Source organism: Tachyglossus aculeatus, chromosome 5 (genome assembly GCF_015852505.1).
Source record: "Tachyglossus aculeatus isolate mTacAcu1 chromosome 5, mTacAcu1.pri, whole genome shotgun sequence".
In the NCBI taxonomy this organism is placed as follows: Eukaryota; Metazoa; Chordata; class Mammalia; order Monotremata; family Tachyglossidae; genus Tachyglossus; species Tachyglossus aculeatus.
Window position 1 is genome coordinate 37,319,046 of NC_052070.1, and position 13,151 is coordinate 37,332,196.

General features: G+C 58.9%; 1 protein-coding gene across 7 annotated transcripts in view; it reads left to right on the forward strand.

The window, feature by feature from the left end:
• The window catches only part of LOC119928189 (RAP1 GTPase activating protein), a 127,774-nt gene that overhangs the window by 103,382 nt on the left and 11,241 nt on the right, over positions 1 to 13,151 (forward strand). For all 7 annotated transcript variants that reach the window (XM_038746223.1, XM_038746217.1, XM_038746218.1 and 4 more), the window contains 13 exons: positions 1,465 to 1,500; positions 3,199 to 3,246; positions 4,712 to 4,750; positions 5,242 to 5,427; positions 7,617 to 7,720; positions 7,827 to 7,905; positions 8,844 to 8,897; positions 10,115 to 10,198; positions 10,855 to 10,955; positions 11,194 to 11,323; positions 11,803 to 11,958; positions 12,432 to 12,503; positions 12,943 to 13,029. In XM_038746223.1, coding sequence (XP_038602151.1) covers positions 1,483 to 1,500; positions 3,199 to 3,246; positions 4,712 to 4,750; positions 5,242 to 5,427; positions 7,617 to 7,720; positions 7,827 to 7,905; positions 8,844 to 8,897; positions 10,115 to 10,198; positions 10,855 to 10,955; positions 11,194 to 11,323; positions 11,803 to 11,958; positions 12,432 to 12,503; positions 12,943 to 13,029 — 1,158 coding nt within the window. In that variant the 5' untranslated portion in view covers positions 1,465 to 1,482. The remainder of the gene's footprint in view (positions 1 to 1,464; positions 1,501 to 3,198; positions 3,247 to 4,711; positions 4,751 to 5,241; positions 5,428 to 7,616; positions 7,721 to 7,826; positions 7,906 to 8,843; positions 8,898 to 10,114; positions 10,199 to 10,854; positions 10,956 to 11,193; positions 11,324 to 11,802; positions 11,959 to 12,431; positions 12,504 to 12,942; positions 13,030 to 13,151) is intronic.

The window sequence follows — 13,151 nt, forward strand, 5'->3', positions numbered from 1 at the left end:
TGATTGATTGGGACTGCACTCCAGGAAGAACCATTAGGGGAGACGGATTGACTGTCTTAACCCGTTGTGCTCAGGTGTGCCCAGCGTGGGGTGAGGGCACCCCGGTTGTGCTGGTGGATGCATGTGAGTGTGTGTTTGTGTGTGTGTAAATAGCTCTTGTGTGCTCTGCCGCTCATTAAAGTCCAAGAGACGGGCTCCCCTTCCTCTTCAGGGCGATGGGCAGCGGTACCCGGGGAAGAGCCGGAAGGTCTCTTGCCATGAGGACTCGGTTCCCAGCAGAGATTCCATAGTCCAGTGTCCCGGCCACACATTGGTGGGAGGAGGGAGGGTTCCCTTGCAGTCCAGTGGGCCCCCCTAGATTGATCAATCAATCAATCAATCGTATTTATTGAGTGCTTACTGTGTGCAGAGCACTGTACTAAGTGCTTGGGAAGTACAAGTTGGCAACATATGGAGACAGTCCCTTCCCAACAGTGGGCTCACAGTCTAGAAGGGGAGACAGACAACAGAACGAAACCCGTAGACGGGTGTCAAAATCGTCAGAACAAATCGAATTACGGCGATATGCACATCACTAACAAAATAAATAGAATAGTAAATATGTACAAGTTGGGGTCCTGGGGTAATGCAGCTTCCCCCGAAGTAGGGGTGTTTCTGCCCTCTTCTCTCTGGCAGCCGGGTCCCGGCCCTGGCACGGACTTCTTATCGCCGCCGCCACCTGGCTCAGCAGCTGGGGCTGGAGTAGAGAGTCTTCTCCATTGGTGGCATGGGGGTTGCCAGCTGGAACTAGGTGTTCCCGGACATCAGTGATGGAGGGAAGACGGGCCTCGAGGTACAGGCCGCCCTGGCCCCCCGGGTTGAGGGGATGTCACCCGGTGGAGCTTGAAAATGGCCAGTTCCTGGCTCCACGAGATGTTTGCACGGAGGGTGGGCTCCTAGAGGTGCCAGCCTGGAGCCAGGGCTTTGGCCAAATGGGTAGGGCAGTGTGATGATGAGGGTGATGGCAACTGTGGGCCATCAAGGGTGGCCGGCGCAATCTAATCCCCCCAGGCCTTGCTCATTCCTCCGCATCGGTGAGGGAAGGGGAGGTGGTGCTGCATTTGGAGGAGGTTGGGAGGGGGCGAACTCTAGTCGGGGGGCCCTCGGGCCTCCACCGGCTCGGGGCCCACCAGAGCGGTTAGCTGGATCTGCCGGGGGCCGGGAGGCTATTTCTGGCCGGCGTGCCCTACAGCGGGGCTGAGCTGGGCTATAAAGTTCCTCCGAGATTCATCCCGTCCCTGGGCCACTTGGGGATACTGCGCCAGGATGACCCGTGGTAGCATCGTCTTGTAGCGGCTCAGTCACGGGAGATGGAAACCCTGGCCCCAGGTCCGAGAAGGTGGGGAGAAAACTGCCAAGAGGTGGCCCTGAGTGCCCCCCACCCCATCCCTTCATATTCTCTCTCTCTTTCTCTCTATCTCCCAGAACGCAGACCTGTTTGAAATGATTGAGAAGATGCAGGTAAGCACTGGGGGATTACCACGAGGTGGGCAGTGAGTGGCACGGGTTATTGGCAGGGAATTCCCCGGTCTTGGATTCCTCCTCCCCAGAAAAGCGAGGAGACCAGCAGGAGTCCCGCCAGGCCGGGCGAGGAGCGAGGGGGGCTCCGACGTGGGGCCCTACCCATTGTCCCACTCCCCTGCTAAGAGTGGCAGGCCACTGGCATCTGCTTGTCTCCCCTCCCATTTTCTTCCCTCTTCCGCTGGCCGAGCCTGACTCTGCCTGTCACCCGGCCCCGGCCTCTGCATCACCGAGGTCGGTGTTGTCTTCCTTCTGAGGACCAAAGGCCTTTCCGTGAGGGGTTAGGGGCGAGGGGGGCGGCTGCCGATGAGGCGAAACGGAGCCACACGCGGTGGCCCATCTGATCTCCTGGAGGAGGGGGAGGAGGGGGAGAAGAGGTGGTGGGGTGGAAGCTCTGTTCCCGTCAATAAGGCATAGGGAGTCCGGGACGGAGAAAGGGCGTCCAGGGTTGGTGGGGGACACAGAAACAGCCATGGACCCCAGTTCCCGTTTCTACTGGGGTGAAATCGGGGGAAACAAACATCAGGGGAGGGGCAAGGCTAGGGAATGAGCTTGCCGGGGCCCAACACTGTGTCCTTGTGTCTCACTGAGCTGCCTGCCCAGCTCCCAGAGACTCCACACAGACACTCTCTGTTTGCTGCTTGCTCCTTCTTGCATTTTCACACTCATGCTCTCTGCTCTCCTGTTTCCCCTCTTCGTTCTTCCTTTTCCCCCCTCTGCTCTTCCTTTTGCCCTCTTCGCTCACCCTTTCCTCCAACCCTTTCCCCTCACCCTCTATTCTGTCTGTTCTTCTTTCTCCCTTCTTTTTCTTCCCTCTTCTTCCCTCCTCTTCCCAGCCCCAGTTATGTATACGGACACGTGTTCTCCAATGTTTTGCGTGCTCTCTCTCTCTCTCTCTGTCTCTCTGTCTCTGTCTCTGTCTCTCTCTCTCTCTCTCTCTCTCGTCAGTGCAAGCATAACACCTATACAAAGAAACCAAAAGATTGAGGACACTTCTCTTTTTTAAAAATAATTTGTTATTCATTAAGCACTAAGCGTCAAGCACTGTCCTAAGCGCTAGAGTAGATAAAAGCTAATCAGGTCTGATACGGTCCCTGTTCCACGGACTAAGGCACACAGCCTCCTCATTTCCCAAGGCAGGTGTAGCTACCCCCAACTCCCGCAGACAAGTGCAGTTGTATTCGTCCTGATTATTCATCCTATTTTCATCTGTACAACTTCTTATCCTGTCCTTCCCGCTGCTTTTCCCACTATGTGTAAAGAATCTTACATTTTGTCCAGCCCGTTAGATTGCTCGTTCCTGGAGGCGGGAGGAGACAGTGATGATCTGCCTTGCTTCTGTCGGACCCAGTGCTTAGTACAGTGCTTCCCACTCAGGTGCTCAGCAAATACCACTGGTGATGGTGATGATGGTGACGATGATGATGTGGTCACCTGCCCGCTCTTCTGGACCTAGTTCACTGGGCCCCTCTTTGGCCGTTTTGCCCCTGGCCATTCGGAGCTGTGACCCGTGTTGGAGGCGAGAGGCTTCTGCCCCCAGGGTGAGGTCCCAGCTGGCTGATGTCCCAGGGGGTCTCTGGGGCAGCTGGGCCGGCTTCCAGGGGAAGGGCCCTGACGGAACTCTTGTCTTCTTTGCAGGGAAGTAGAATGGATGAACAGAGATGCTCCTTCCCACCTCCTCTGAAAGTATGTTTGGGCCCAGGGATGATAATAATGATGGCGTTTATTAAGCGCTTACTACGTGCAAAGCACTGTTCTAAGTGCTGGGGAGGTTACAAGGTGATCAGGTTGTCCCACGGGGGGCTCACAGTCTTCATCCCCATTTTACAGATGAGGTAACTGAGGCCCAGAGAAGTTAAGTGACTTGCCCAAAGTCACACAGCTGACAATTGGCGGAGCCGGGAGTTGAACCCATGACCTCTGACTCCAAAGCCCGGGCTCTTTCCACTGAGCCACGCTGATGGCACCCCCACACCCTTCCTCCCACCCACCACCCTATCTCTCTCTCCTGCTCCAGAGCAGAGCCATACTTGGGTACAGTGGCCCCGGTTACCGCAGCCGGAGCTTACTGAGGGTCCGAGGGCCGGGTGGGGATGGAGAGGTCGCCGGCCAAGGGGAGAGGAGTGAGCTCGGTCAGGCAGAGACCTCAACGGATGCTGGAAGCAGAAGCCCCAGATGGCCTGGCGGGAGGCTCCCAAGGAGTTTTGTCAGTGGGCTCCAGGGAGCCTGTCCTGCCAGTTATCCCAGGCGGGACTTGAACTCACCACTCAGGAGGGGACGTTGTGTCACCCATTACCCTGGGACTCAGGCTGAGGATAGGAGGTGGGTTGGGGGGTCTGGCCTGTGGAAATGGGAAAGCTATCAATCAATCATATTTATTGAGTGCTTACTGTGTGCAGAGCACTATACTAAGCACTTGGGAGAGAGCAGTTCAACAGAGTCAGTTGACACGTTCCTGCCCCCAACAAGCTTATCGGCCGGAGTGATGGGGAGATGAGGAGAGGACCCGGCTGGAGAGAGAGCCAGCTCCATCCCATCTCCATTCCGTCCCCTCCGACTGTGACACCTTGGGCCGTGTGGCCCGTCAGCTGGCAGGCGTTGACCCCTGAAGGGCCATCTGAGACCCGGCGGGGCCAGGGTGAGGGGGAAACAGGCCCTGACCCTCCACCTTTCAGGTTTCACTCACCTCTCGTCCCACTTGGAAGTGAGCGGGACTAAAACTGCTCATCTTTCAGCCAGAGGAGTTGCGGGGGAAGGGGCCAGGTCCCACTAGAGGCAGGGAGAAGGTGTAGAGTGTGCTGGGAAAGGCAGCTTGCCCCAGGCTGGGATTCCTGGGGCCCTGGACTTTCATTCTGTCATACCTCGGCCCTGGCCACGAGCCTGTGCCCACCCCAGGCCCGTTTTCCTGGCTGCGGAATGGGAGGAAGGGGGCCTGCTGGACTCCCCCCAGGGCTGAGTGGGGAGCCCCACTGGAGTGCTTTCAGGTGGACTAGCGGAAGGCCTGACTGATCCAGGGACCCCCATCCAGGGCTACAGAACCTCCCGCACCCCTCAACCCACCACCAACCCAGCCCGGGCCCCCAGGGACAGGGCCTGCCCCTTCCTGGGGCTCCCAACTCCAGAAGGATTTTGCCTTGTTTGTGTTTTACAGACAGAAGAGGACTACATCCCCTACCCCAGTGTCCACGAGGTAACAGAGCAGCTCGCCCCGCCCCTGAGACTCAGCCACCCCTCTCTCCCGCAGCGGGGAGGATGAGGGGCAGACTCCCCTGCCCAAACCACAGGCAGATGGGTTCCAGAAGGCCTGCAGGGATAACCCCGTCTCTGCTGTGAGAAGAGCGAGCCAGAATACCTGGGTTGCCTTCAGCCCCCCGCCTCTTGAACACTTTGACCTCTGTTGCACCTTGGTGGGAGGGAGGGCGGAGAGAGAGAGAGCATCTCCTCTCATTTCGGGTTTGTCGAAGGGAAGGGGCGCAAGTCTGTTGGGAGCTGGGGGCAGCCCGGTACATCTCTACATGGTTCTGACCCACGTGGGATGTGAGGGTGTTGGGGGGGTGCTCTCAGGATCTATGTGGGGCTCCTCTCCCCCTCATCCAGAGTTCCCCACTAGACAGAAGTGTCCCTGCGGTGCTCCGCCCTGGGCGCCATCCTCCCCTCACCTTCCTCCCAAATCCTCTTCAGGTCCTGGGGCGAGAAGGGCCCTTTCCCCTCATCCTGTTACCCCAGTTCGGCGGCTACTGGATCGAAGGCACCAACCACGAGCTCGTCAGCACCCCCGAGACCGAGCAGCCCCAGTCCCCAACCTCCAAGGTGAAGCTGGAATGCAACCACATGGCCCGGATCTACCGGAAGCACTTCCTGGGCAAGGTGAGCCCCAGCCGCCCGGTCTGCCACCCCCTCCCAGCTTGGGCCACCGCCTCCCGCATCGTCACGGCCCGGGGCCCGGAGGGCTGAGGACGACGCAGGTGGGTGTGTTCTTGGAGAGGCCCAGCAAAGCGTGCCTGTGACCTGCCCCTTACTGGGGCGCCTTTCTGGGTCTGTGGTTTCTATCCCACCTTGGGGAAGTAAACTGTGACTGACATCCAGTATTGGGTCCTTGTGACGGCAGGTGGTCACGAGAGGGCCCAGGGTTGTGGCTGGGTGGCAGCCTCCATTTGGTAATCCGCGTCGGCACGCCAGTGGTGTGGCTGAGGAGGTAGCGTGGCCCCCATCGTGGTGTGGTTTGGGTGTGAAAGTGTCATGCCCTGGCGTGTGACAGGGTGCCCCTCAGGGGTCCTGATTTGGGAGGTTCGTGAGGTAGCCTGGCGCTGCCAGCTTTGCCGATGCCCAAGGTGGAATGCTTGCTCACTGCGCAGTTACTGTAAGGCCATGCTGGTCCTCAGGTCTCTAATCTGACAGTCATCGTGGACTGGCGGCTAGTGGGGAGGGGGCCCGGCTGCCCTCCATGGGAGTTTTTCACTCTAGAGTGAGTGTGGGGAGGGAGCATGGGCGGGGGGGTGCCCTCGCCGGCAGTCCCGGCAGCCTTTGCTCTGACCCGGGTGAACCGGTAGAGGAGGAGAGGCGAGCCCTGCCCCGGCCTGGGGCTGTGGGCCTGGGCTGTGGGCCTGGGGCAGGCTCCTGACCCCAGGTGGGGTGATGGGACCTGGTCCCTGCCACCCACCCTGGTGTCCAACCGCTGCCGTGGGCACGGTGTCCCGCCTGCAGGGCGACCTCGGGCCTGCGGTGTTGACACTGTGATTGACACTGTGACTCTCTCTGACGCAACGCCCTGTGGCCCCTGCCGGCTCCCGAGTCCCGGACGTATTTCCTCCCCCTTCCTAGGACTCAGAAGCTGAGCGGGATTCTTTCCAGGCTCCAGCCTCGGGGTGAACCAGACCCCGGTCTGGCGACTGGGCATTTCCGCCGCCTTGTTGGAGGGCCAGAGGGTCTTCCCCAGGGTGGGACGGAGCCCTGGGTCACCTAAGCAGGGCAGGGTGGGTACAGGACCCCTTGAAGAATACTGGCTGCAGCTGTGTAGCTTGTAGTTCCAGCTTCACAGGAAGTGTAAGCTGAACACGCGCACTCACACACACTCTCTCTCTCTCACTCACACACAAACACACACTTGTACACGTACACGTACACTCTCTCCCCACCCCCTGCCACCGCTGTTCTTGTTCAAACAGGAACTCACTTCCGGCCGATTCCTGGGCTGGGCAGGCGTTGGCCCGGAGAGCCGGCTGTGCCCAGGAGGTGTGGCTGGGGCCTCCCCGACTGGCTGCCTCTTTTGGCAAGGTGGTGCCCCCCTCCTCCCTCCTACTGGCACAGTCTCCCGCAGGACACGAGGCTGCCAGCTCTGCCCAGTGCTCCCTATACATCAACGCCCGGACGCCCCAGCCGGAGGAGAGGGAAGCATCTTGACCAGAGTCCTGCCAGCGGCTGCCCCCAGCCTGGCTCTTTTCTAACCAGGTCGGCTGGCCCGGGGCTCTGGCCTAGGTGAGGGTGGCTGAAACGAGCCGGGTTGGTGCTCTCAGAGAGAAAGGCCTCGGGAGCCTGCGTGCTGGTGACCAAGGGACACCCTTCCCTGGTGGAGCCAGATGGATCCCGCCCCATCCAGGGGCCTCCACCCCGGCCTTCGGCTGTTCAGAGCCGGTACATCGGTCCGGGGCCGGCCTCAGTTTCCCGGAAATGGAGGGAAGCGATGCCTCCGTCTGGAGGCCCGAGCCGGCGTGGCCTCTGGTGTCTGGGAGTTGCCCACACTCTAGACTGACTGTAAGCTTGTTGTGAACAGGGAATGTGTCTACTGTTGTACTGTACTCTCCCAAGTGCTTCGTACAGTGCTGTACCCACAGTAAGTGCCCAATAAACGACTGACTGACCGACTTTGGATGGTGCCTTTCTCGAGGCAGGCTGCTGGGCCCTCAGAGCCCCCTCCATCCCTGCTCCTCTCTGCCCAAAATTCCCTCCTTCTCCTCATCTTCCTCGTCCCTCCACTCGCCCCTTCCCCGCCGCCCACTTCCCTCCCCCCAGAAGCCCCTTCCTCCCTGCCCGCCTCAAAGCCCCTCTCCTCCCCTCAGGAACACTTCAATTACTACTCAGCGGATGCTGCCCTGGGACACCTGGTGTTCTCGCTCAAGTATGAAGTCATCGGGGACCAGGAGCACCTGCGACTGCTCCTCAGGTGAGGGCGGCGGGGCGGTGGGGATGGAGACCGAACACACTCTCCTTGCCCCCTCCTCAGCTCCCACCCCACCACTGTCCTCCTCTTTCTCCTCCTCCCATCTCAGGACAAAGTGCAGGAGCCACCACGATGTCATCCCCATCTCCTGCCTCACCGAATTTCCCAATGTGGTCCAGATGGCCAAGGTACAGTCCTTTAGGCCCACCCCCTCCACCCACGGGGCTCCCGGATATCCACTGCCTTCTCCCCCAGCTCCTCCTCATCTCGCTCCGCACTGCTCCGGGTTCCAGCCAGAGCCGATGGCTAACTCTGCTCTTGGCCCTCGTGGTGGGGGCGAGCATTGGCAAACTCCTGTAATAATATTTTACTATTCTATTTATTTTATTTTGTTAATATGTTTTGTCTCATTCTCTGTCTCCCCCTCCCCCTTGAGCCCGCTGTTGGGTAGGGACCGTCTCTATATGTTGCCAACTTGTACTTCCCAAGCGCTCAGTACAGTGCTCTGCACACAGTAAGCGCTCGATAAATACGATTGAATGAATGAATGAATAATTATTATTATGGTATGTGTTAATCGCTTACTGTGTGCTTAAAATGGGTACAACCAAATGGAGTTGGACACAGTCCCTGTCCCATGAGGGGCTTCCAGTCTTAATCCCCATTTTACAGATGAGGTAACTGAGGCACAGAGAAGTGAAGTGACTTGTCCAAGGTCACACAGCAGACAAGTGGTGGAGCCGGGATTAGAACCAATGCTCGTGAGCCGGGATTAGAACCGATAGGCCCGTGCTCTAGCCACTATTCATTCATTCATTCAATCGTATTTATTGAGCACTTACCATGTGCAGAGCACTGTACTAAGTGCTTGGGAAGTACCAGTTGGCAACATATAGAGACAGTCTCTACCCAACAGTGGGCACTACACCGCACTGCTTCTATGTTCCCGAAGTGCAACCCTGGTGCCCAACATTGCCCAAACAGTAGTTCCTGGAGGGTCTTGTTAGTGCACACACGCACTCACACTCACCCACACACACACCCTGCCCCCATTGGGACCCCCAGTCCGGGCGCTCACCCCACTTTCCCACCGCGAGTCTGATGCCTTCTGTCATTTGTGTTGCAGCTGGTGTGCGAAGATGTCAACGTGGACCGTTTCTATCCCGTACTCTACCCCAAGGTAGGTCTGGGATTCTCTGAACAGTTGGACGCCCCATGGCCGGGGTCACGGGGAGACCGAGGGCACCCCTCAACTGACCCTCCAAATTTCTAGGGGCTTTCTGGGGGACCCACTCCACAGGGACATCCCTCCTGACCCTGCTCCTTCCTCAGAATGCCCCAAATGTGGAGTTTTTCAGGCGCTTATTATTCATTCATTCATTGTCGTATTTATTGAATGCTTACTGTGTGCAGAGCACTGTACTAAGCGCTTGGGAAGTCCAAGTTGGCAACATGTAGAGACCAACAGTGGGCTCACAGTCTAGTCACAGTCTAGTCTGTATATATGTATATCCTGTATATATGTATATATGTTTGTACATATTTATTACTCTATTTATTTTACTTGTACCTATCTATTCTATTTATTTTATTTTGTTAGTATGTTTGGTTTCGTTCTCAGTCTCCCCCTTCTAGACTGTGAGCCCACTGTTGGGTAGGGACTGCCTCTACATGTTGCCAGCTTGTACTTCCCAAGCGCTTAGTACAGTGCTCTGCACACAGTAAGCGCTCAATAAATACGATTGATGATGATGATGACTGTCTCTGTTATGTTGCCAGCTTGTACTTCCCAAGCGCTTAGTACAGTGCTCTGCACACAGTAAGCGCTCAATAAATAAATACGATTGATAGAAGGGGGAGACAGAGAACAAAACATATTAAAATAAAAAAGTAGAATAAATATGTACAAGTAAAATAAATAGAGTAATAAATAAAATAAATAGAATAAATATGTACAAGTAAAATAAATATTATGTGTCAGGCACTGTACTAAACGCTGGAGTAGAGTCAGGATAATCAGGTTGGGCACGGTCCCTGTCCCACCTGGGGCTCCCGGTTTGAGGAGGAGGGAGAACGGTTAGGAAATCCCTATCTGACAGGTGACAAAACAGGCACAGGGAAGTGAAGTGACTTACCTAAGGTCACATCAGGCATGTAGCAGAGTTGGGATTAGAACTCCGGTCTCCTGAGTCACGGGCCTGTGCTCTTCCCTCTAGGAAGATGCTGCTTTCCCCGGCAGTTACCGGGACGGGTGTCGTTGGCCCTGGGGTGGCCTGAACTACTGGGGATGCGGTGGGTCTGAGACCACCTAGTCTGGGAGTGTGGGGGGCTGTACTCAGTGGGGCCGGGAAGGGGAGGGGGAAACGCTGACCAGCGGCCTCCTGTCTCCTCCCCCAGGCCTCCCGCCTCATCGTGACTTTCGACGAGCACGTCATCAGCAATAACTTCAAATTCGGAGTCATTTACCAGAAACTTGGCCAGGTAGTTCTTCCCAGGGCAGTTGCTGCTACTGCTCCTCCTCCTCCTCCTCCTTCCCCTTTTTCTCCTCCCCCCTCTCCGGGCTTGCCCTTCCTCTTCCCGGCCTTGCCCCCGGTGCCCAGCACAGCCCCTAACCCGAGGTCAGGCTGGGTCTGGCGGGGAGAGTGTCTCGGCCCCGTCCCAGACTCGACTCCTGTGCCAAGCCTCAATAATAATAAAGATAACTGTGGCATTTGTTAAGCGCTTACTATGCGCCAGGCACTGTACGAAGTGCTGGGGTAGAGCCGAGCTAATCAGGTTGGACGCGGTCCCTGTCTCACATGGGGCTCACCGTCTTAATCCCCGTTTTACAGATGAGGTAGCTGAGGCCCAGAGAAGTAAAGTGACTTGCCCACGATCACACAGCAGACAAGTGGCGGAGCCGGGATTAGAACCCAGGTTATTCTGACTCCCAGGTGCTCTAACCACTAGGCTCACTGCTTCTCTATCTCAGCCTGAGTCTCCATGTGGGGGTAGGTGGCTAGGGGTAGGAGCAGAGGGGGAAACAGCGGGTTCCGAGAGCTGGAGCGGAGCCCCAAATGGCCCTGGGGTCGGCCAGAAAGGGTAGCCTCTCCTACACCCCTTCCAGCCCCCGCCTAGTGACCCCCCATGTTCCGCAGACCTCCGAGGAGGAGCTGTTCAGCACCAATGAGGAGAGCCCGGCCTTTGTGGATTTCCTGGACTTCCTGGGTCGGAAGGTCAAACTGCAGGACTTTAAAGGGTGAGCGGAAAGAGAGGCTGGGAGCAGACCCCTCAGGGCCCAGAGCTCCAGGGTGGCCTAGGATACATCCCCCTCTTCCCTTCGTCTGTCCCATTGGGAGGATGCTGAGCGTCCCACTCCCAGCTCTGTGCCCATCCAACTGGCCAAGGGAGGAGTGTGGGGAGTCCCTCCAGCCCCCGGTGGGAGGGCTGGGCGTCCCTGACTGGAACTTGGGGCCGGGGGCGTCTCGGGGTGGCAGGTTTCGCGGGGGCCTGGATGTGACTCACGGGCAGACGGGGACGGAGTCCGTCTACTGCAACTTCCGCAACAAGGAGATCATGTTCCACGTCTCCACCAAACTGCCGTTCACCGAAGGGGATGCCCAGCAGGTAGCCTCTGGCCAGTCCTGTGGCTGGCACTGCCCCCTTTGAACCCACGCCTCCTTCGCCGGGGTTGTTCCCTTCTCACCCCTCTCCTTCCTCCAGCGGCTGCTGCTTCTGGGGCATAGGTGGCCCTGAGCTGGCCCCAGCCCCAAGCAGGACTCTCCCCTTGGCCCCTTGGCCTTGGCCCCCGTGGCCCCAGGTGATGGGGGACCCCGTTGACTCGGAATCTTCCTGCCCCGTGGCCCCATTTCTCCCCTCGAATCCCTCCTTTCTGGTCCCCACGTCCCTTGCCCTCACATTCCCCCCCATCCCGTCTCACTCTCCTGTCTCGCTTCCCCCACACCGTTTCCCACGCCGCCTCAGGTCCCTCGCGTCCCCTGCCTCCCGCCTCTCCCCGTTGGTCCGTCCGTCCCACGGCTGCCTCTCTGTCTCTCCCGGCGCCTGCCTCGGGAGTGAGTGAGGGGGCGGGCGGGCGCTGTGCTCAGTTGCAGCGGAAGCGGCACATCGGAAACGACATCGTGGCGGTGGTGTTCCAGGACCAGAACACTCCCTTTGTGCCCGACATGATCGCTTCCAACTTCCTGCACGCCTACGTGGTGGTGCAGGCGGAGGGCAGCGGCCCTGACGGGCCCCTCTACAAGGTGAGTGCCCACCCCGGCTGGCTCCAGTCACTCCTGGGCACGTCCAAGGGGCTGCTGCTGCCAGGGCCTCTGCCCCGACCCAGAAAACCCTCCAACTGCTGCTGAGTCTCTTTCCCTATGGTTGGAAGGGGCAGCCCGGGGCCCTGGGGATCAGGCCAATGGCCTGGGGGGTGCAGGTTAGGGCCCAGGGGGTGGCTGGCCCCTGGGAAGAGCAGGCCAGCACCCTGAATGGGGAACAAGGCCCTTGGGGAGGGGGTGACCTTGGGGGAGCAGGCTGGGGCCCTGGGGTCCTGGAAGGGGAGCTCTTGTGGGGCCAGGTGGGCAATGGGGGATTGAGGGGGAGGGGGATCCGGCCCCTGGGGGTTTGGGCCATGGCCCTGGAGGAAGAGCTGGGTCCTTGGGGGTTTGGGCTGGGGCCCTGGAAAGGGAGCTGGGCCCTTGAGGGAGTGAGCAGGGCCACACTCTGTGTCCAGGTATCTGTCACGGCGCGGGACGATGTCCCGTTCTTTGGGCCCCCGCTCCCAGACCCAGCTGTGTTCAGGAAGGTAAGAGCCCTGCCCGCAGATCCGTGCCCACCGGCTCCGGCCCTGCCCTGGTCCTCTTCACCTGTGTCCCAGTCATGCCCAGCCTCTTCCCCGGGCCAAACTGTGTCCTCTGGTCCAGAGGCTCCTCCTCCCTGGGAGCCCCAGCCTTGGGCTAGGGGGGCGTAGAGCTGATTCAAAGGCTCCCGGATTCTAGAGCCAAAAGGCTGGAGCTGGCAGCCCCCGAGATGCAACCCAGGGGGTTTTCCCCAGGACTCTGTCTTCACTGGGCAGGACCGGCTGTGGGTTTGGCCGTGTCACCATGGGGACAGCTTGCCCAGGTCCTCCCCCAGGCTGGGACCAGCCATCCAGGGTGCCGTGGGGCCTGACACAGGCCACGCCCTGCCTCGCCCACCCTGTCTGTGCCGCATCTCACCTCCCATGCCCTGGCTGACCTCTCCAGGGCCCTGAGTTCCAGGAGTTCCTGCTGACCAAGCTCATCAATGCCGAGTATGCTTGCTACAAGGCGGAGAAGTTTGCCAAGCTGGAGGTGAGGGATGGCCAGGGCTCGACCTGCGCTGGGAAAGTAGCCCTGGTCCTTCCCCTATGGCTGAAGGGACCCTGGTGCCAAGGGGAGGGACGGGACCGGCGCTGGGTAGAGCAGTTGTAGGA